Source organism: Myotis daubentonii, chromosome 11 (assembly GCF_963259705.1).
Source record: "Myotis daubentonii chromosome 11, mMyoDau2.1, whole genome shotgun sequence".
Lineage (NCBI taxonomy): Eukaryota > Metazoa > Chordata > Mammalia > Chiroptera > Vespertilionidae > Myotis > Myotis daubentonii.
In genome coordinates, this window is record NC_081850.1 from 51,511,942 (window position 1) to 51,535,147 (window position 23,206).

Genomic DNA, 23,206 nt, shown 5'->3' on the forward strand with positions numbered 1-23,206 from the left:
CACTTTTCCCCCACAGACATGCATCTCCTAGACTTGAAGGGACCCCAGGAGACTTGCAACCTGGGGAGCAAGAGGCAGCGGCAGCTCATCACGGGCTAGTTCCCACGGCCCCCTTTTCTCTAACTTCCCGGAGAGCTGGGGCAGCCCAGCCGAGGCGCCCCGGTTGCTTTTCTATAAAAGACCTTTCTGGTTTTGCTGTCCCAGGTTTTGATTTGTTTTGTTTTGTTTTAGGAAGAGCCTTCCGGTAAAAACCGAAGGCCTACTAGACAAATTCAAAAAGGAGCTGTAAGCAGTATTTACTGTCCCCAACTTTAATAAACTTCCCTCATAGTAAAAAAAAAAAAAAAAAAGACAGGGTTGGCTCAGAGAGCAGGGGCGGACAGCAGTGCTGGAGAAGGTGGTGGGAACTGGGTCGAGTGACACCTTAAGACAGGGGCAGTGGTTCTGGTGCAGGGATGATGGTGAGGGTGATGAGTGACAGGGTCAGAAACGAGCGGTGACCATGGAGGTGACTTAAGAGTGACGGGAAGTGTGGGTGGTGATGATGTGCTGATGGCAAACTAGAGACGCCCACCCTGCCCCCTCCCCTGTGTTTCAACACAGGAACTGTTTCCTAGGCCTCCAGTTCCATGACTCAGGCCCAAGCATCAGCCAGGCCCCAGATACGATCTCTAGGCGCAGCCACAGCCAGGAGGGCTGGCGGGGTGCCTCCACTGGCTGTGCCCAGGCCCATCAGGGACCCAGGCAGGAGCCTTAGTATCATCTCTGCCTCCTCCTCCTGGGTCCACATCGACCCCAATCTGAGGTCCACCAAGAACCCTAGCCTCTCCTTTTGCCACCGCGGTCCTAGTCAGGACTTTATTCCATCAGCTTTCCCCACAACTGACCCCATTAGAAGTTTCTGGGCCTTCTAAGGCTTTGTCACAACCATTTCCTGGGAGGAGAGAGAAAGGAAGTGGGCTTCAAGCCGGGGGTGAGGGGGCAGCGGGGAGTCTGAATAATCCCATCCAGTCACCCTACAAACATGTACAGGGCTCCTTGCAACATATGAGGGCTGACTTGCACAAGCAGACCTATGTTTCCATGAACCTCAGACGGGGGGACAGACATGTAAGCGGCCATCACCATTGAGAGAGTGCTATTCCCTTGCAACAGAGGGGGACAAACTGCTTTTTAAAGCCTGCGGAGAGCGGGCCCCATGAAAGGAAATCCCAGGATCTGTGCTAGTGACTCTTTTGCCTTTTGCTCAGCTGAACACAAAATGATTTGTAGTGAGTAATCAGGAGGGAGAAAGTGAGGAGGGGCAATAAGAAGGGAACGAAAACTACTGAGGTAACAGAAGCTAGAGCGCAGTGAATGAAAAGGGGTCCTATGGAAAGTAACTGTTAGGGTCGCCGAAGGAGGAACGCACAAGGTTAAAGTGGTAAAGAATTATGAATTTATTAGGTCATCTGGAAAGCCAGATGGGCTGAGCCCCCAAATCGTGCCAGCACCCAGGGACGGGGAGTCGGAGATTTTAAAGGACTCTCGGCAGGCTTTTCCTGGATGGAGAATTCTCGGGGTGTGTCTGGGATCCTGGGAAGTCCCAGAGAGGAAGGATAATGGTCTGAGCAAGTGAAATGTGGCCTTAGCAATGGAATGTGGTCTAAGTGAACGGGAATGCTGGTTGTGAAGTGTTCTAAAGGAGGGTTGGGGAGTGAAGGGGAGGAGCGGGGAAGGTATCCATTCAATTATTTGATCAGACCTAACAGTAACCTCACAGGGTGATCTGATCATAAATTTCTAATTGGGCATGGCCAGTGTAGCTCAGTGGTTGAGCCTTGACCTATAAACTAGGGGGTCACAATTCAATTCCCGGTCAGGGCACATGCCTGGGTTGCGGGCTCGATCCCCAGTTGGGGGTGTGCAGGAGGCAGCCGATCAATGGTTCTCTGTCATCATTGATGTTACTATCTCTCTTTCCCTCTGCCTGCCTCCCTGAAATCAATAAAAATATATTTGAAATAAATAAATAAATTCCTATTTGGGCAGATTACAGTGGGTAGTCACGCCCCAGGCCGATAGCTTCTTTTTTAAATTAATTAATTTAAAATTTTTACTAATTGATTTTTTTTTTCTTTTGGGGGAAAGAGAAGAAGGAAGAGAGAGACAGAGAGAGAGAAACATTGATTTGTTGTTTCACTTAATTATGAATTCGTTGGTTGATTCTTGTCTGTGCACTGACCAGGGATCAAAGCCCGGACCTTGGCGTGTCCGGGGACGGCAACGCTCTAACCACCTGAGCTACCAGCCGAGGCCTGTACCTCCTTTAGTGAAAGCTTTATCCTCACTTTACCCGAGCCCTATCCATTGTTTCTGGGCATCTCCGTTAACACATCTTTGAAAATCCCCTTTCAGACCCCTCCTCCTAAAGCAGCAGTTCTCAACCTGTGGGTCACGACCCCTTTGGCGGTCGAACGACCCTTTCACAGGGGTCGCCTAAGACCATCCTGCATATCAGATATTTACATGACGATTCATAACAGTAGCAACATTACAGTTATGAAGTAGCAACGAAAATAATTTTATGGTTGGGTCACAACATGAGGAACTGTATTTAAAGGGCCAGAAGGTTGAGAACCACTGGACCTAAAGGGTCACCACTCTTTAGAGAGCACATGTTAACTATCCTGTCATCGGATCTCACTGTGCTTTCTCCCACCTTCATATAATCTTCCTTACTGTTCTCCATCACAAATTCATAAAGGAAACTGCAAATCGTTACACTTAGAAGCATGTATCTCAGTGTTGAGATCTTGCTTCTAGGTATATCCTCCATTTGACTCAAATACATTTTTATAAAAATTCTCTACTGGTTTGGGCATTCTTATGGCAGTGCTAAATAAGAAAAGGGTGCCAAGGAGAAATTGCTACTGTGGAGGAGCCAAAATGATTGTCAAGAACAGGGATGTCTAGAGGGGATAAATACCGATAGAAAAAGTAAAAATTAAGCCCTAACTGGTTTGGCTCAGTGGATAGAGCATCGGCCTGCGGACTGAAGGATCCCAGGTTCGATTCCGGTCAAGGGCATGTACCTTGGTTGCAGGCACATCCCCAGTGGGGAGTGTGCAGGAGGCAACTGATCAACGTTTCTCTCTCATTGATGTTTCTAACTCTCTATCCCTCTCCCTTCCTCTCTGTAAAAAATCAATAAAAGATATCTTTTTTAAAAAGTAAAAATTAAATTAAAAAAACAAAACAGGGCCCTAGTTGGTTTGGCTCAGTGGATAGAGCATCAGCCTGCAGACTGAAAGGTCCCAGGTTTGATTCCGGTCAAGGGCACATGCCTGGGTTGCGGGCTTGTTCCCCAGTGGGGAGCGTGCAGGAGGCAGCTGATCAATTATTCTCTCTCCTCATTGATGTTTCTCTCTCTCTCTCCCCCTCCCTTCCTCTCTGAAATCAATTAAAAAAAAAAAAAAGAACAGGTATGTCTAATATTCAACTTGAGTGTGTTGGGTTTGTGCAAAGTAAGCTTCCTACTTCTCCCAAAGCCTTCAGCAGAGTTAGTTGCTAACATGAAGACCTTCTATGACATAAAAACACTTCTCTGACCTGTTCACTGTGCATCTAGTCTCCATCCAAGGTGGGGTCTGGCCCCCAGCTGGCTCCTCTCTGCCTCCCTCACTTGGTGGTGGATGGGCTCACAGGGGCCACCAAGCAAGAGCCCTAGGAGGCTCCGGTTTCCTGGATCCTCCCAAGCAGGATCCTGCCTGAGCTGGCCCCACCCACCTTTCCAGTCTCAGCTGGAACTCCAAGCTCCAGCTTTCCCAGGGCCCCTATCTCCTGCCTACGGGCTTTTGTACAAATTGTTACCTCTTCCTTGAGCACCCCACCTGGCTAATTCTTTCTCATCCTTCAGGTCTGAATATAGAGGTACAGGGCTGGCTTTATGGGCAGGCAAGCTGGGTCTTAAAAGGGCCCTGCACTTGACTTAATACAGTTGCTTTCTTGAAACTCTAAATCAGCGGTTCTCAACCTGTGGGTCGCGACCCCTTTGGTGGTTGAACGACCCTTTCACAGGGGTCGCCTAAGACCATCCTGCATATCAGATATTTACATTACGATTCATAACAGTAGCAACATTATAGTTATGAAGTAGCAACAAAAATAATTTTATGGTTGGGTCACAACATGAGGAACTGTATTTAAAGGGCCAGAAGGTTGAGAACCACTGCTCTAAATAGTTTTTGAATCGGGAGACCTGCCTTTTCATTTCTCACTAGGCCCTACACATTATGTAGCCAGTCCTATGGGGATGCTTTTCTTCTGGTAAAATATCCCAAGTCCCAGTTTCCTTTGGTTGATTGTATTGTAGTCTTCTCCACTAACTAGGCTTTACATTCCAAGAAAACAGAAACCATTTGGTAGGCTCTGGTTTTCCCTTTCCTAACAGTGTTCAGTTTCCATCTTAGAACCCATTTTGTTCAGCTGGTGCTCATACCTTGTTTGGGGCCAGAGACAGAACATGTGACTTAGGGCCTAAGTCTTAGGCTAATCCAATCAGGTCAGGCTATTCTAGTGCCCCAGCATGTGACCAAGCTGGTCCAATCAGAGTGCACCTCTGGGTGTCTGCTGGACAGAGATTCTCCCTCTTCCCTGCCAGAATCATGTAGCCTGGAGCTACTGGCAGGTGCCTGAGAAACACAAGATGATCCAGGCTTAGGATGAGGCTGACACCCTGGAGGAAAGAGAGGAGAAACTAAAAGGACGTTGATCCTGGATCAAGCCTGACCTGAAGTTTTTCTCTGTCAATTACGTGAGCCAATGAATTACCATGGTTGCCCAAGCCACTATGAGTCCAATTTTTGCATCCGGATGCTTCTTACCTGATACTGTATATATTTTGCTCATGGTATTTATGGCACCTACTACAACCTGGCATAAAATAGGTCCTCAATAAATATTTGGGAGAAACCAAGATGGCGGCATAGGTTAACGCCAGAGATTGCTGCCTCGAACAACCACTTCAAAAAACAACTAAACGACGGAACGGACATCATCCAGAACCACAGGAAGCCTGGCTGAGTGGAAATTCTACAACTAGGAGGAAAGAGAATATCATACCCAGACTCAGAGGAGGCGCAGTGCTGAAGTGAAATACTCAGGTGCGGAGTGTGCACGGAGCGGGCTGGAGGCGGAGGGCGCGGTTGTTGTTTTCAATCTGGAGGGAGTTTCAGACTCTGAGCTCCAGATCCGGGTGAGTCTCTAGGGACCAGGACTCAAACGGGAGAAGCGGGACTGTCTGGCTTCAGTCGGAACTCGAAGGCAGCTTTCTCTCCAAGGTTTGCAGCGATTGCTAGGACTCTGTGAGGCAGAACCTCCAGGGACAGAACTGAGAGCAGCCATAACTGCTCGCTCCAGCCCGCCCTGTAGATCCCTGGGGACCCGCCCCGCCCAAGCCCTGCGCAGAGCCATTTGCCAGATAGCCTCAGGCAAACGCTAGATTAGCACCGCCCTAGAGATCCAGCACAGAAGCTCTCCCACTGCAGACACAGCGGACTCTCATAGCCAGTTAGCCTGGAGGTCAAATCACCCCCAGTATTGCCAACAACAATCAAGGCTTAACTACAACAAGACTGCACACAAAGACCACTAAGGGTTGCACCAAGAAAGCATAAAAAATGCGGAGACAAAGAAACAGGACAAAACTGTCAATGGAGGATATTGAGTTCAGAACCACACTTTTAAGGTCTCTTAAGAACTGTCTAGAAGCCGCTGATAAATGTAGTGAGATCCTCAAGAAATCTAATGAGACCCTCGATGTTATGATAAAGAACCAACTAGAAATTAAGCATACAAGAAGTGAAATAACGAATACTATACAGACTCCCAACAGCAGACCAGAGGAGCGCAAGAATCAAGGCAAAGATTTGAAATGTGAAGAAGCAAAAAACACCCAACCAGAAAAGCAAAATGAAAAAAGAATACGAAAATATGAAGATAGTGTAAGGAGCCTCTGGGACAGCTTCAAGCGTACCAACATCAGAATTATAGGGGTACCAGAAGATGAGAGAGAGGATGATATTGAAAACCTATTTGAAGAAATAATGACAGAAAACTGCCCCCACCTGGTGAAAGAAATAGACTTACAAGTCCAGGAAGCACAGAGAACCCCAAACAAAAGGAATCCAAAGAGGACCACACCAAGACACATCATAATTAAAATGCCAAGAGCAAAAGACAAAGAGAGAATCTTAAAAGCAGCAAGAGAAAGAAACTCAGTTACCTACAAGGGAATACCCATACGACTGTCAGCTGATTTCTCAACAGAAACTTTGCAGGCCAGAAGGGAATGGCAAGAAATATTCAAAGTGATGAATACCAAGATCCTACAACCAAGATTACTTTATCCAGCAAAGCTATCATTCAGAACTGAAGGTCAGATAAAGAGCTTCACAGATAAGGAAAAGCTAAAGGAGTTCATCACCACCAAACCAGTATTATATGAAATGCTGAAAGGTAGCCTTTAAGAAGAGGAAGAAGAAGAAAAAGGTAAAGATACAAATTATGAACAACAAACATGCATCTATCAACAAGTGAATCTAAGAATCAAGTGAATAAATAATCTGGTGATCATAATAGAATCAAGGACATAGAAAGGGAATGGACTGACTATTCTTGGGGGGGAAAGGGGTGTGGGAGATGCGGGAAGAGACTGGACAAAAATCGTGCACCTATGGATGAGGACAGTGGGTAGGGAGTGAGGGCGGAGGGGAGTTATGGGGGGGAAAACGAGGAACAAATGTAATAATCTGAACAATAAAGATTTAATTTTAAAAAATAAATAAATAAATATTTGATGAAATAGTAACAAATAAACAAATTTGTTATATAATAAACAAATAAATGAATGACACTCAAGCCCTCTGGCAGAAAGACCAGAGGTACTACTTTGCACATGAGACCCTTCCAGGACCTGTTGTGCAGAGTTCTGCTGGCCTCATGGATCCTGAACACCTCAAGGGATCCCTGCACGTCCCTCACTTTTCTGGCAAGGGCCCAAATCCTGGAACAGCCAGAGCTTGGTCATTGTCTGCTCATCCCCGGCAGCCAGGCCTGCTGTGGTTTCTCTCGGACTAGTTATCCCTGGGCTTCGAACCTGTATGTTGGGGTCCAGCCCCAATAGGTCCAGGGATTCCCAAAGGTGTGGACGGAGTCGGCAAAGAAGGAATGACACGGAGACAGCGTTCAGTTGGTCATCATAGCTAGGTTCTCTTTTTTTGTCCTGTTCTATATTTATACCATTTGATCCTATAAGCATGCCTCTATAATCACATCATGGTATGTTTTGGGTAACGTTCTACAGTTCCTTGTTTCTTATCTGGCCTTTGCCAAAAATCCTGTCTCTATCTAGTTTTGTTGATTTTAATCTTGTCTAGGCTAATCAAGGGCTATTCCAAGGTCACTGCTCTACTGGTAGGCTACAAGGAAGTGACTGAAGGAGTTTATCCTCCCCAGTAAAGGTTATGTCCTCCCAGCCTCGCTGCTTGCCTTCCCTGGGACTACCCTGTGTTGGTGGGTCTCCAGAGGTATAGGCTTTGGTGCTTTCCCTGGTGGGCAGACCCCTGGGGATGTGGGCCCAACAAGTCCCAAATTTATTGCCAACCGTCTTAGTCCTAGTTCTTCATAAGTAGTACATGGTATTTCTGTAACACTAGGGGGATTTGCTGATTTATTCTCTCCCTTAGTCCTGTTAATCCCTAACCTGGGGAAACAACCTTTCTCGGGGAGGTGGTCCTGTTTAAAACACATAGCGCTAAGAGGTGGAGCAAACCATATGCCATATACGCCAGATCCCTTGCAACATAAGCTGTGCAGATGTTTCTTCCCTGCAGCGACTGTGTCAAGCAGCAAGGGTGGACCGGCTTCCGGCAAATTCTCCCATTTTTATTTTTTAAATGACAGCGCGTGTAAATCAGCGGCCACCTCTCGGATTGGGTTATTTAGGACTCAGAAGGAGACTTGTTTGTGATTTTGCTAACAGGTCAGTCCGAGGCTTAACCCTATATCGGCTCCGCACATCTGTACCCTGAGACTGGGGACCCCAGCCTGGACTGGCCACTGCCTTACCCAGTAGCTTCATACAAGTCACCCTTATTTGAGATTCAGTCTCCTGCTCTGTAGAATGTCAGAGAGGACGTGGACCTGTTGATTTCAGAGGTGGCCCTGACTCTCTGGTGGCCTAGGATGCTAAACTTCTGTGAGACAGGGCTACCAGTTGGAAATGGGGGGTTTCATTCAATTCGGCTGTTCTCTCATTCAGCAAGTATTTGTAAACAACTATCACGTGCCCTGCCCAGGCACTGGGACTTTCAGTCACATTCTTTAAGCTTCCTGCTTCCTGACCACTTACTCTGAAATCTGGGTTGTGACCTCAAAACCTAAAGGCATCCCAACCCCACATCCTGACCTCTGTGACCCCCATTTCTTTATCCTCTGTTTCTGCACTTACCCCCTCACGCACATTTCCAGCCTGTCAGACGTATTGCACAGAAGTGTGGCTCCTGGCAACCCAGGAGTAGGAGTGTATTCAAGTGTGAGTGCTGGATAAGTGTATGTGCACTCAGTGTGAGAGCACCGAGAGTGTCCATGTGTGCGTGTCAGTGTAAGGACAGGTGTGTGTGTCAGAGTGGGAATGTGGCAGTGCATGAGTGCACATGAGTGAATCTACGCATGCTTGAGCATCTGAGTGTGTGGATGAGTGTGAGACAATGTCAGAGTATGACTATGCCTGTATGAGTGCATAGCACATGAGTGTGTACAGGTGTGTCAGTGAGTGTGTAAATGTGTTTGTGTGAGGAGGAAACCAAGATGGTGGCATAGGTAAACACCAGAGATTACTGCCTCGCACAACCACTTCAAAAATACAACTAAAAGACAGAACGGACATCATCCAGAACCACAGGGAGGCTGGCTGAGTGGAAATTCTACAACTAGAAGGAAAGAGAAAAGCATACCGAGACTCAGAGGAGGTGCGGTGTGGAAGTAAAATACAAAGGTGCAGAGGTGCATGCGGAGAGGGCTGGCGGCTGAGGACACGATTGTCTTTTTCAATCAGGAGGGAGTCTCAAGCTCTGAGCTCCAGTTCCGGGCAAGTCTTGGGGACCCAGACTCATACAGGAGAAGCGGGACTGTCTGGCATCGATCGGAACTCGAGGGCAGCTTTCTCTCAAAGGCGCTCGCAGCGATTGCCGGGTGGGGGGCCTCTGAGGGCAGGACTGAGAGCAGCCATACTGCTCACTCCACCCACCCTGTTGATCCCCTGGGACCCCACCCGGCCCAAGCCGTGCATGGAGGCTTTTGCATATGAAAGGCCCGGCCCTTTGCAATCTGAAAATTACTTAACAAACTGCAGCTGCCCCAAGGCCCCAGGGCAACTTGCATTGCTTTACAGCTGGCTTCTGCTGGGTAGCCTCAGGAAGAGGCTAGATTAGCACCTCCTTAGATCCAAGAGCCAGTGTACCCAGTGGTCAGAGTGAGACCATCCAATTACAACTCCTCAGATCCATAAGGGACACACTCAGGGGACAGACTCAGTGGGCACCAAAGCCCCACTGAAGCAAGTCTTGCCCCATAAGGGTGTCTCCAGCACAGAAGTTCTCCCACCGTAGATACAGCTGATTCTCACAGCCAATTGGCCTGGAGGTCAAATCCTCCCAGTGTTATCTACAACAATCAAGGCTTAACTACAACAAGAATGTGCCCAAAGCCCACAAGGGGGTGCACCAAGAGTGTCTACCTCAGGTAATTGGGGAGGCTGAGCCACTGGGCCCTAGAGGACACTTAGCACAGAAAGCCACTCTATCGACACAGCGAAGCATAAAACATGCCGAGACAAAGAAACAGGTCACAAATGACAGAAATGGAGGAAAGAAAACTACTGGATATAGAGTTCAAAACCACACTTTTAAGGTTTTTCAAGAATTTTCTAGAAACCGCCGATAAACTCAATGAGACCCTCAAGAAATCTAGTGAGACCCTCAATGTTGTGATAAAGGACCAACTAGAAATTAAGCATACACTGACTGAAATAAAGAATATTATACAGACTTCCAACAGCAGACCAGACGATCGCAAGAATCAAGTCAAAGATTTGAAATACGAAGAAGCAAAAAACACCCAACCGGAAAAGCAAAATGAAAAAAGAATACGAAAATAGTGTAAGGAGCCTCTGGGACAGCTTCAAGCATACCAACATCCGAATTATAGGGGTGCCAGAAGAAGAGAGAGACCATGATATTGAAAACCTCTTTGAAGAAATAATGACAGAAAACTTCCCCTACCTGGTGAAAGAAATAGACTTACAAGTCCAGGAAACGCAGAGAACCCCAAACAAAAGGAATCCAAAGAGGACCACACCAAGACAAATCATAATTAAAATGCCAAGAGCAAAAGACAAAGAGAGAATCTTAAAAGCAGCAAGAGAAAAAAAAGTCAGTTACCTACAAGGGAGTACCCATACGACTGTCAGCTGATTTCTCAACAGAAACTTTGCAGGCCAGAAGGGAGTGGCAAGAAATATTCAAAGTGATGAATGCCAAGAACCTACAACCAAGATTACTTTATCCAGCAAAGCTATCATTCAGAATTGAAGGTCAGATAAAGAGCTTCACAGATAAGAAAAAGCTAAAGGAGTTCATCAGCACCAAACTAGTATTATATGAAATGTTGAAAGGTATTCTTTAAGAAGAGGAAGAAGAAAAAGGTAAAGATACAAATTATGAACAACAAATACACATCTATCAACAAGTGAATCTGAAAATCAAGTGAATAAATAATCTGATGAACAGAATGAACTGGTGATTATAATAGAATCAGGGGCATAGAAAGGGAGTGGACTGACTATTCTTGGGGGGAGGGGAGAGGTGTGGGGGATGCGGGAAGAGACTGGACAAAAATCGTACACCTATGGATGAGGACAGTGGGTGGGGAGTGAGGGAGGAGGGTGGGGTGGGAACTGGGTGGAGGGGAGTTAAGGGGGAAAAAAGAGGAACAAATGTAATAATCTGAACAATAAAGATTTAATTTAAAAAAAATGTGTTTGTGTGAGTGTGTACATATACGTCCTTCGGTCACAACAGACACACCCTCATGTGTATGTGGGCACAGATGCACCTCCAAGAGCCAAAGGTGATGCAAGCTGTAAACCCTCAGTCTGATAAAAGGGAGACTTTGTCCCCAGGCTGGGGTCATCTCCACTCTCCAACCCTGACATGGACCTGGGATCCCCCAGCTAAAGGCGACCTCTAACAGGAAAGAGCTCCCTCAGACTGAGCCAACAGCTCTGCCTGCCTCCACCTTAGGCCAGGCCACCTTCTCCTCTCCTGCAACCAATTTCCGGCCAGGCCCTGTCAGTGACCCTGAGCGGAGAGGGAAAGAATGAAGGTGGTGGGCAGGACATTCCAGGTGCCTCCTCAGCTATGGGGGGTGTCTCCATGGAGACGAGCGGTGGGCCATGACCAGATGATTATCAGGGCTCCCAGAGTCCTCTCTCCCCTTGCCCAGCCACTCCCAGCCAGGCCTCCTTGGCTCTGAGCGCAGTGAGGAAGCCTGGCAAAAGCTTCACTCTTCACAGGGGCTTCTGGGAAGCTGGTCAAGGTGACTGAATCCGGTGGGAGGCTTTATTCCCAGAGAGCTCTGGAGATGGAGAAAGGCAGTGCTCACCCCTTCTCCACACCACATCATATCACACTCTGACCTGAAGGAATGACCAAGACAGTCAAAGGAGGGGACCCTGGGTCAGGTTCGTCAGTTTTCAGCCCGCTCATAGCCTCACCCCACTGGCAACCTTGGCTGTCCCATGAGTCCCCCTTAGTGCTTTCCCCACCCAGGCCTCCTAGTTTTTGGCCATACGCAGGAACGAGATGGGAACATAGACCCTCTTCCTGCTCCCAGAGCTGCTGGAACTCCCAGTGTGTTGGTGAGAGCAGGAAAAAGCTCCCAGAGTTATCGTCATTACCTTGGTGTCTGCCCCTCTCTTGAGCTGAAGTGGAAGGGCAGTGAGACCTGCAGAGGCTGTGAAACGAGATTCGCAAACACAGGTTGGGACTGTGCTTCTGCCCTCCACCTGCCTGGGAGTGACTCTCTCCCGACTCCATACATACTACCCTCTGACCCCTAATTGGTGACATGACTGCTTTCAACCCACACAGGGAGCTCAAAAGGAAGCGTCATAATAATAATATTTAATATTGTTATTGTATGTTCTATAGCACTTCCTACCACACCTGGCATTGTTCCATACATATGTTATCTCACTTAATCCCCACCTAACGCAGCCTAATGAGGTAAGTACTAGTATTATCCCCATTTTACAGATAAAGAGAGTAAGAGCAGAGAGGTAAACTGTCAGGTCCAGCAGGAACAGTGTATCCCGGGAGGGCTGCACCGAGAAGAGCTGGAGGGACTTTCACAGAGGTGGGGGCAGGGCCACCGGGTCCAACAAAGGATGGCCTGGGACTAACAGCAAGCAGCCACTGCCCCGTAGTGGGAGGCGGCGAGAGCAATGTAACTGAAACACAGCCTAAGCCCTGCTAAGGGCACAGATATCTTGACCTTTCTCCACCCCGCCCCCCAACCACTCCCACCTTCCCTGCTCTCTGATTTCCTAGCTGTGCTTCCCACCTGCCAAACCCAACTGGAAGCCAGAGACCCAGGCGGTACCGCCCATAGATATTAGCCTCCTGGGGCACAGGGCAGCTGGAGATTGGATCTGGGGGACACGGAGAGGCCACATGCCTAAGGTCCAAGGCTAGGAAGGACTGGTTTGGAACAAGGGTCATCTGGACCCAAAGACCCGCTCCCTGAGATGTTGCAAAGTGCCACCTGGGAAAGGGGGTTGAGAGGAGCCAGATTGGGGACAGAAGACTGGATTCTAGTCCCAGGTCTGCTGCACTGCTCTGTGACCCTGAACGAGACTCTGGGCCTCAGTTTCCCCTTTACACGAAGAGGAGGTGTCCCACTCTGGGACAGCCAAGGTGCCCAGACAGACGGAGCCTGTGTTCCTACTGCCTACCTCTCCCTTGCCTCAAATGAACCTGGCACCGAAGGCTGAGGCCCCAGCATCCTTGAGGAAGCCATGCCAGATGCTGGGCAGGCACACCCGCTCCTCTGCCCGCCTCGGGACTCAGACTTGTCCCAGGTAAACTCCTTCGGGCTCCCTGAGGACCCGGCTCCTCAGTCTCTCCTCCCTTTGTGCTGCCAGCATTCCCTGGCCCACAACTCAGAACGCCACCCAGGACGGGCTCCCTCCTCCCAGTGAGGAGGTGCAGGACCCTGCCTGGGCCAGCACCCCACAGACCCTCCATCGGGCACCAAGGGCGTCCCTGACCACTGAGATCTGTGTTCCGGCGGAGTATTCTCTTCTCTCCCCTTCCCACCCCACCCAGCTCTACTCCACCCATGCTGCCCCGGGCGTGGGGGGGGGGGGCGCCCCACCCAGGTTTTCAGACAAACAAAATCAAGGAGAAAGAGTTAGCAAAGAGGAGGGAGCTCATTACCAAAAATTAAGGAGGTGGCATGCCCTGGAGTAAGATGAGCGGGACTGGGCTGGCAGGTACGCACAGAGATGGGCTCCAAGGTACACAAGATGTTCACTTGTCAGTACGCAAAGACCCAGACACAGAGCCAGGCAGTGACAGAGCCAGAGCCAGAGCCAAAGACACGGTGGGCCAGAGGCACAGACCCACAGAGAGAGACAACCAGACACCCTGAGAGGGAGACCCGCACACGCAGCAACCCTGGGAAGGGCACACTTGCCTGTGCTCACACAGAGGCGGGCGCACAGGAGACGGGAGCCAAGCTCAGGTTTTAGGGAGACTGATTTCAATCCAAACAAGTCGGAACGTTAAGGAAACACGGGCTCCTCCAAAGTGGGCCGTGGAAAGGAATTAACCCCGGGAGGCAAGGACAGAGATGGGGTGTGGGCGCTGTCTAGCCCCCCACAAGGCAATTCTCCTCCCAAGTCCACCGTGGAAAATGGATTAAGGTACTTTCCTAAAGTAAATGAAGAGATTTCTTTCTGGAATGTGCTCTCAGCCAGATCGGCTAATCAGAGGCATCGCCGGGAAGTGTGTGGGGAGGTGGGAAGCTTTCCTCCTGGCCCTGGCACTCCCTGCCACTTGGCTCAGGTCCCTCCCAGCCTCTGCCCTGCCTCACTGCTCCTGGCCAGGCCTCACCCTTTCTCATACCAACTGACCCTCCATCCAACATGTCCTGTTGGCTGGGTGATCTTCTGTCCTCCACACCTGTGTGTGTGGCCCCCTCTTGTGTCTCCCTTCAATCTTACCCCAAAAGCCTCCTCTAGTCAGGGCATAGCAAACCATCATCCCCACTCTCCTCCCCTCCCGCCCCCCCCCCCCCCAACCTCGGCAGGAAATTCAGAATCTGTGAAATGAATCTGATGCAGAAGAGGATGTTGAATTCAATGACCTTAAAAACACAGCGTTCAGTCTCTCTCCTTCACCACCACCCGCTTCCCCAGCTCTGCAGGAAAAGCCATGAGGTGAGGTGACATTTATTGACTGTTTACCATCCGCTGGTCATTGTGCGAAGTCCCTTTCATGAACTATCTTCCATTACTTCCTCCCTTCAATATCTCCCAATTCACAGATGAGGAAACTGAGGTTCAGAGGGGAGAATGATCACCCCCAGGTCCCACAGCTAGAGAGAGGGCAAGCTGGGCCTGGAATCCAGGCTCGACTACTTTCCTTAACCAGGTAAACTCCTTAACCAGGCCTCCCATCACCAGAAGGCCTCCCACCACCGCCTGAGCTGACTGGTCAAGGTCAACAGCAGGATTTGAGAAGAAAGGATGGCGGAAAGACATGGGGGATGCTGGGGAAGACAGCAGGTGGGACACTGCAGGTGGGATCAATGTGGCTGGAATGAAACTCTGAAGCCACATGAGTTGCCCTTCCTCCCCCAGGGCCTGGGAAGGGAACACTCCCTCTGGCATGCTTCCCTCCAACATTCCATCCACTCCTCTTGCGAGCTGGGGACAAAGAAGGGTGGAGACCTGAGATGGAGCTGCCTTCTCCCACCCCACCCCCAGAGTCCTTGCTGTGTGACCCTGCTTTTGCCACCCACCCTCTCTGGGCTATGGTCTACTCAACTGTGAAATGGCTGGGGAGCAAGAGCGGGTTTGGCCTCTAAAACTCACAGTTCTCCTGCCAAACCCAGGAATCCTCGGCGCCCGTGGGGTTAACTCTGCAGGAGGGCTTGGGTTGAGGCCACCTTCCCTTTTATTCTCGGTGAAACTTGAGGACTGGGTGAGGAAGGAGAAGGTGAGAAGGAGCATGTGATCGCCTGCCGGAGCTTCCTGGGCTCAGGTGTGCCAAGCCCTTTGCCTTCCTGTGCAGTCAGGGCACCAGAGTCAGTCCGCCCAACCCCAGTCTTACGGACTCAGATGTGCCTCAGACCGGAGAACTGAAACCGGGGGAGACAAGGGTGTATGCAGCTTGGTCTCTGGGATCGGACCACTGACTGTAGAAGATGATGGAAGCATGGGGATGGCTTCCCCGAGGAGGAGGCATCAGAGCAGTTCAGGAGGGTTTTAGTGAGTGGACAGGTTGGGAAGGCACAGGAGCACACAGAGAAGTCGGATGGATGGAGTGTTGTGAAGGGATGGCTAGAGCCAGGGGCCAGGGCCTGCAGGGCCTGAATGCAGGGCGGGGGTTGGGGGGGGGGGGGTTGGATTATCTCTGGACAGCGGGAAAGCCATGGAAGGAGACTCACTGTCAGAGGGGGTTTTAGAACAATCCCTCTGGTTGCTGTATAAACTGACTGGGGCAGGCCTGGAGGTAGGGAAGCTACTAAGGGGCTGTGACCAAGCAATGGGTGGATTTTGGCGGAGCCTGAACAGCTGCCAGCTGTAGAAGACAATATAGGTTCCCGGTCTGATTGGACTCCTCCAGCAACGGAGAGCTCACTATTTTTTGGGTAGCCGCCCTCCCCTCCAGGCAGCTCTGCCTGGGAGGAAGCTCTTCCCTAGGCCAGGCTCAGCCCCTCTTCCTAGGCTGATGGGGAGTGCAGGGATCAGGAAGGGGATGCCATTCACATACGGGACTCCCAGGAAGATGGGAGCTTGGGGGAAAGTGTGGCGCCGCTGAGTTCAAGCTGAGAGGAAGGGGCTCTCTGACCTGGCTGCGTGCTCCTAGCTGGGCACGCTGGGTGTTTGTGTCCAGATACGCTGGCGCTCCTTAGCTGGCCCCAGGAAAACAGCAGGACCAGCAGATAAATGTTGACACAATGGGCAGTTTCAGGCATATATTTTATTGTTGTTGTTGTTTTTATATAAAAGCAAGAGTACATGTATTGAGTGGAGGATTAAGAGAGTAAAGACCCTATTTAGAGTCTCCAACCCCGCCCCCCTAAAACTAAGACATCTGCTATATATTTTTTTTTTAAAAAAAGAGCAAATATGAAACTTATGACCTGGACTTCACCCCACTTCTCATGCCTACATTATGACAAAACACGTTATTCAGCTCCTACTTATATACAGTCAAAGGCTCACACCTGGGCTGTGGCCCCCTCCTCCCAGCCCTGCCCATATTCCCATCGTACCATCCCCAAGGCCTCCCCTGAGCCCCTGCTTGGAAAACAGGGCAGACACACACGCACTCAGAAACATATCTGGACCCTCCTCCACCTGCAGCCCCTGAAACATGCAGGCCCCTGACACTTTCCTCACTCACCCTCAAACCCCCCTTAACCCCCTCACCCGCAGCTAAAATCCTTCCACTTGGTCCTTTGCCCTGAATATCTGGGGAAACACACACACACACACACACACACTCACACAAGCACATGCACGCACACACTCACATACCCGCTGCCCATTCCCTCCCTTGGGGAGACAAAGTTCTGTTGGCCCTACGCTCTGTCCATCACAGTTTCAGGACAGTGGCCTGAAGTCCTATGTGGGCAGGGGCCAGTGGAAAGTCCTGGAGGGACTGTCCAGAGGGGTGGGGGCAGACAAGGAGCTTCTCAGGCTGGAGGGAGGTCGTGAGGGGGACTTGCAGGGAGCAGCCCCTGCACAGTCAGTGGATGCTCCAGGGAGAGGGGCAGGGGTCGCCCTGCCCGCTCAGACCTGCTCCTTGTGCTTCACGTGGGCCAGCTTCACATTCTCCTGCTCAGTGGAGGGTGGGGGCTGCTCCAGGTGGCAGCCGATCATGAGCTGGTACACGAAGACTCCCGCAATGGAGCCCAGGAGCGGGGAGACGATGGGCACCCACCACCATTGGCGGCCGGTCCTGGGGGGCAGAATATGGAGTTAGGGGCGGGCGGGGCCAGCAGAGGGAAGGCGGGCTGAGGCTGGCGGGGTGGGGGTGGCACTCACGTGAACACTTCCGAGCCCCAGCCGGCGATGGCGGTGAAGAGGCGGGGGCCGAAGTCCCGAGCAGGGTTGACAGCGTAGCCAGAGTTGAAGCCCATGGAGGTGCCGATGACCAGAACCACCAGGCCCACGGTGAAGGCCTCCAGGCCCCGGGGGACGGGGTTGTTGTAGGGGTCCACAATGGCCAGCACACACACGATGAGGGAGGCTGTGCCGATGAACTGGCGAGCAGGGAGAGCAGGGTGAGGAGTAGCCCCCACCCCACCCTCTGGCCCCGCCTTTGGGCCCCTGGCTTCCCTCCAGCTCTTAGCCTTGTCACCGCCCGCTTTCTCCTCCATAGGACAGTGGTGCTAGGATTTTTTCAAGGGTAAGGATCCTCTGGGGAGCTGGTTAAATATAAAGAGCTGCCATTCTGACTCTGATGGAGGTGTCCCCACACATGGAGGTGTCCCCAGACTTTGAGAAACTCTGCTTTAGACAAGGAGTCTTGTCCCCCAGCCAACCCATCAGCAGCTCAGGGCAGCCTGGTCCCCTCCCTGTGTTCCCTTCACATGTCCCCAGCCCATACCTGGTCGAAGAAGCCATTGACCATGTCCAAGTGTCCAGAAGGATAGGTGGCAAAGATGCCAGCTGTGCCGTTGGGGCCCGAGACGATAAGCTGGTTGTCGGCAAAGGCCAAGATTGCATCTGATGACAGGTTAAACCCCAAGTGGGTGAGTGCAGAGGCCTGAGCCCAGTTTCTCCTCTCTGGCTGGGCCCACCCTCCCAGGGGTCATGGGTAAGTAGAATCACTGCTGTTTACTCAGGAGCCGGAGGCAGTGAGGTGGGTGGGGTGAGGGCCTGAGACGCTATTGTTGCCCAACTCGTTTCTTTCCCCTGTGCCCCGCACCTTGGGCTTGTGCGTGAATGAGTGAGTCATGAGCCGGGGGCCTGGGCAGGCCCCATCTGTCTGTCAGGGGAGGGCCTGATGCCAGCAGGTCCCGAGTAGGAGGAGGGGGTAGTGGAGGAGGGTAATGCTTACCATAGTACAGCCCGAAAACGATCCCAGCGCCCAGGAAGGCTCCCAGGGTCTGCGCCAGGGTATAGATGGGCAGCTTGATCCAAGGCTCTCTCGCCAGGAAGCACATGGCAAAGGTCACAGCGGGGTTCAGGTGGGCCCCTGCACAGATGGGAGAGGGGACCTATTGGCCATCGCCTGCCACCGTGGGGAGGCCAGGATTCCACACCACCTTCATGTTCCCCGTCTCTGGCCCGGGGAGCAGGGGTGCAGAGAAGCGTTTCTTGTACCAGATGGCGAGTTGGATTGTGGAACAGGCCAACTCTGCTAATCTTCGATTCCAAGGTGAGAGTCAGAGTCTAAGTCTCCACTCCTCTCTTCCCAGGGCTCAGAGCTCAGGCCGCAGCTATGCCCTGCCCTTGGGAATGTCCCCCCACCCCACTCCCCAGTGGGACCCCTTGTGAGAATGTTTTGAGGGTGGAGCAAGGCCTTACCGGAGACCTGGCCAGCGATGAGGATGCCCAGGGTGACGGCAAAGCCAAAGGCCAGGTTGATGGTAAGGAAACCACCATGGGTGCCCCGGCTGAGCACGACCTGGGCCACGGAGCCACAGCCAAACATCTGTGTCAGGAAACAGAAAACGGAGGGAGGGTGAGGCCCGGCTGAGGCGCAGCAACTCTCACTTTAGAGGGAAGGGGGAAGCCAGCGACCTCTGTCCCATCAGGAGGACGGAGGGCCGGTCCTGGACTTCAACCAAAACCCCTCCTGCTGCAGTTGCACTCTGAGAAGAAGCGAACATGCCCTTCCACCTGCAATATCCCAACTCTCACATAACAGGTCCCCGTGGAAGCAGAGTCTGCAACTGGGCGCCCTAAAGATGGCTGAACCATCTTCATTGATTTTTCTTGAACTTCAACAGGAGTGGGGTGGAGGGGAACAGTTTTCATCTTAGCAGTTTCTCCCCAGCCCTTCACTCACTCATCCCCCACCTGCAGGTGCCTCCCTTTTTGCCCCAAAGAAGAGCTAGGTGGTGGTGGTGGTGGTGGTGGTGGTGGTGGTGGTGGTGGTGGTGATGGGGGTGGCACAAAGAAATGGGGAGGAGGCCAGAAGTTAAGCTGAATCCACTTCTCCTGAATCTGGGATGTGAGAGCCCCTGCCACTGCCCCTGGCTCCCCTCAGCCCCTCTCAGCACCCTCGCCCTCCTTGACCTGTCCCTGTCCTAGAGCCTCCTCTCTCCACCAGCCCTGACCTCTCTGCCCCCAGTGGTCCAGGGCCCCCCTCAGATGTGGAGTTCCTAAAGACAATAAGTGGCTCCTCTCACTAGCCCTAGTCCAGGCCCCTGGGCCGTGGAAGGGGGGAGATTAGTTCTAAGCTCTCTGCCAGGGGTGGGGGGATTCAAGAGGACCAAAGTCCTACAAGAACAGAATGTACTGCTTCCCTTGTTCAAATGTATAAATGCTTCTGCTCCGGTTGTAAAGGGCTGCTGCCCTGAGCCTCCAGAGTATCCCCCAAAGCTGCCCCGCCCAGGTCTCCTCTCTCACCTTCCCATAACTAAAGGTTTGCTATCTACCCAGCAGGCAATTTCCAAGGCCCGTGCTAAGGGTCCCTGTCCATTCTGACGGGTCAGTGTCCTGCTGTACTGGGTTGTTAGGCATTCTCATTATCATCCCTCAGAAAGATCAAGAGATAGTGGAGAAGCCCGCGGCAAAGGTGATGCAGGGCAAAGGTGTACAGGCAGGTGCGAGCAAAGATCAGAGGTGGTGAGTGTGTGGGGGTAGGAGGAGTGACGGGCACATGTGGGTCTGGGGAAGCCTGCTGAGCTTGGCAGGCTCTGGTCTCGGTTCCTTGCCCGCCTGAAGGCCAGACCTGGCTCCATCCCAGGAGGCCTTGGAGTGAGAAGCCGTCAGAGCCAGTTCTACCACCTTGGGGCTAATCTTCCTCTTCCTCACCCTCCTTCTCCCCAGTGCCCCTCCCTTACTAGGCACCCCAGAGAAAGGGGCTCTCCTGGCCCTAAAGCCAATTCTGATTCCACTACTGCAGGCTCTAGGCCCCCAACCCTCAGAGGTGTACGCAGGCAAGCCCTCCCCCACCTCCCGGGGTGGGGGGGGTCTCCCAAGCCTGGCTCTCTCTCTTCAGGCTGCCCTTGAGGTGCTGCCTTTCACTGACACCCAATGCCTCGCACTCACCTGAGCCTGAAACCCTCCTTCCTGGGCTCAGCACTAGGCCTGACTGCTCCTTTGTGGGGGAGGTGAACTGAGACTTGGGAGGGGACAGGGCGGCCCCTCCGTGAATGTGGAAAGCAACGTCCCCTGTCCTGGCTGCTCTCAAACGGGGACAGGGAGTGGGGGACTCAAGGCTCTGGGACGGGAGAATGATAAGCACCTGCCCCACTCCTGTCTTGGCACAGGGGAGAGGAGGAATGGGATGACTGGTAGGGCCACTCGTCTTGTGAGGGGCTGTGGATAAAGTGCCCCCTGGTTTCCTTGCCCCCCCCCATCCTGTTTCCAGAGGTGAGTCTCAGCTCTCCTCTTCCCACGTGCCAGTTCCATCACCGCCTCCCATTGGGGTGGGCCATGCCAGCCCTCCCTGCCTCTGGTTAAGCTTCCAAGTCGGCAGGGGGCTGGCAGGTCTGCAGGACCTGGGGCTGGGGCTGGGGCTGGGGCAGGAATGGGGTAGCCTACCCACCACAATGGAGCAACTCAACCCAGAAGTAACCAACGGGGAAAACAGAGGTAACCACCACAGGAGCGGCTGAAAATCAGAAACTGGGACAGGAAATGGGGACTCTAACCGCTGTGTCTGCCAGACCCCAAAAATGCAAACAGTCACCCAGGAACAACCCAGGGACGAAACTGGTATAACCAGGGAGTAACTGGGTCTGGGGAGTAACCAGGCAGGGGACGTGTCCACTCGAGAACCCACAGAGTCTGGGAGTGGCTCAGCGGAGGGAGCCACTTCAGGGACACCACTTCCTCTGCGCCTGGGCCCCACGCCTTCCACAGCCTCCTATCGGCAGGATCCTGCTTTCCTCTTGCTCTGCTGTTTGCACCCTGTGGGCCTCCGCCCTCTGCCCCAACCCGTGGCAAACTGTCCTCATGGGAACTTTTGGACTTTCTGAGGCTTAATTATTCATTAGGGGCCAGGTATCAGAAGCCAAATAACCTAATAAGGGCCCATCTGCCTCTGCCCCCACTGCGTCCGGGGCTGGGACGCTGAGAACTTGGGGAGCCATGGGAGCCTTGAGAAAGGGCTGGAGGTGCCAGACGGCAGGGGTGGCCTCGGGTCGGCCTGTGGGCTGAGTCACTGGGGAGTGACAGCCCTAGGAGATGGGGTGAAAGCTAGGCGGGGAGAGCACTCTGGGAGGGATCAAGGTGGGGATCAGAGCTGGGAGAAGGGTCAGGCTGTCTTGAGAAGCACAGCGCTCTGATGCACAGGGTTAGGGCGGGTAGGGGCGGGGGGCAGAGGGGATTCCCTAGGTCCCCCCACTCACCACGAGGATGAGGGTTCCCAGGCACTCAGCCAGCGCCTGGCGCAGCAGCCGGTAGCGGATGTGGAGCATCTCCCCGCAGCGGTTCACCAGCTCCTTCTGTCGACCCATGTCGGGGCAGTTAGCGGCGGGCGGACAGGTGGCGGAGCGCGGAGGGAGGCGGCGGGCGGGGCGCAGTGCCAGTGAGCGCCGGCTGGCGCCCTTTATAGCAGCGGGAGGCGCAGGTCCCGCCCGCCCCGCGCCCCGCGCCCCGCCCGCTCAGTCCTGCTTCGCACGCCTTTAGCCCGCCCGGCCCCGCAGGCGTGGGCGGCCTCCCCACACCTTGCCTGGGAGGTTGGTGGGGATGCGGGGTTGGGGGTGCTAATGAGGAAGGTGGAGGAACGTGGGGTGTGAGGGACCTTAGGAGTGAAGTTGGCCCCGGAGAGCACTTGGGGGAGGATGTGCCTTGGAGGCTGAGGGCCGATGGTGGGGTTCAGGCATGTGCAGGGCGTGGCTGGGGGGAACGGAGCTGCCAGGGAGATTGCCTTGGCCCCTACCCCGAGCTTTGCTGTCATCCCCGCCATGGACATGTCAGAAAGAGCTACAGGATGGCTGGAGCCAGCATGTCCTCAGCCAGGGGGCTGGAGGGAGGAGGCTGTGGGCCCCAAGGGAGAAGAGACCCTCTCACAGGCCAACGCAGGGGCTCGCACAGAACGCGTGCTGGGTTCCAGCCAGAGCGCAAGGGCCTTTGCTCCTTCTGCTGTGAGTGCTCCACATGGTGCATGACCAGCTCTGTCCACACAGGACATCGGTCTTGTAGGCCTGATCGCACTCGCTGGGCATCTCTCATGCTGTGCACATCCTGTTGGGTATGGCTGAGTTGACTGAGGTGGTCACACATGTACCTGAGTGCAGTTTGCACATGGCTCCAGGGACTGAAGTTGTCCATGCCACATGCTTGCCTGCAGATTAAGTCCCAGCTGGGTTTGTTTTCCTTAATTTTTTTGTTAATCCTCACCCGAGGATATTTTCCCCACTGATTTTTTTTTTTTTTTAAGAGAATGGAAGGGAGGGGGAGAGACACAGAGAGAAACATCAATGTGAGAGACACATCAACTGGTTGCCTCCCGACCGGGGCAGGGATTGAGCCTGCAACCAAAGTAGGTGCCATTGACCGGAATTGAACCTGTCACCCTTCAGGCCTCCAGCTGACGCTCTAACCACTGAGCGCCCGGCTAGGGGCCAGCTGTTTTTAACCCTCTCCTCTCCCACTCTGGTTGATCCTGTCCAAGGGAGAGTCTGTCCTTTTAAGAGATTGAACTGCATAACCTGTTGGGGAGTCAGCCCCATCTGAGGGGTGGGTGTC

The 23,206-nt window shown here is 52.7% G+C and overlaps 1 protein-coding gene and 1 non-coding gene across 2 annotated transcripts; both read right to left on the reverse strand.

The window, feature by feature from the left end:
• Nucleotides 1-232: 232 nt before the first annotated feature.
• LOC132212881 (U7 small nuclear RNA) lies at nt 233-295 on the reverse strand. Its single transcript, XR_009447821.1, has one exon. It is a non-coding gene; the product is annotated as a U7 small nuclear RNA (small nuclear RNA).
• Nucleotides 296-16,290: 15,995 nt separating this feature from the next.
• Nucleotides 16,291-22,054, reverse strand: AQP3 (aquaporin 3 (Gill blood group)). The gene is made up of 6 exons (XM_059657129.1): nt 21,865-22,054; nt 18,869-18,995; nt 18,399-18,536; nt 17,946-18,064; nt 17,381-17,598; nt 16,291-17,294 (listed from the first exon to the last, which is right to left on the reverse strand). Exons 1-6 carry the CDS (start codon nt 21,970-21,972, stop codon nt 17,126-17,128), a joined length of 879 nt encoding a protein of 292 aa, XP_059513112.1. The 5' UTR covers nt 21,973-22,054; the 3' UTR covers nt 16,291-17,125.
• Nucleotides 22,055-23,206: the final 1,152 nt, after the last annotated feature.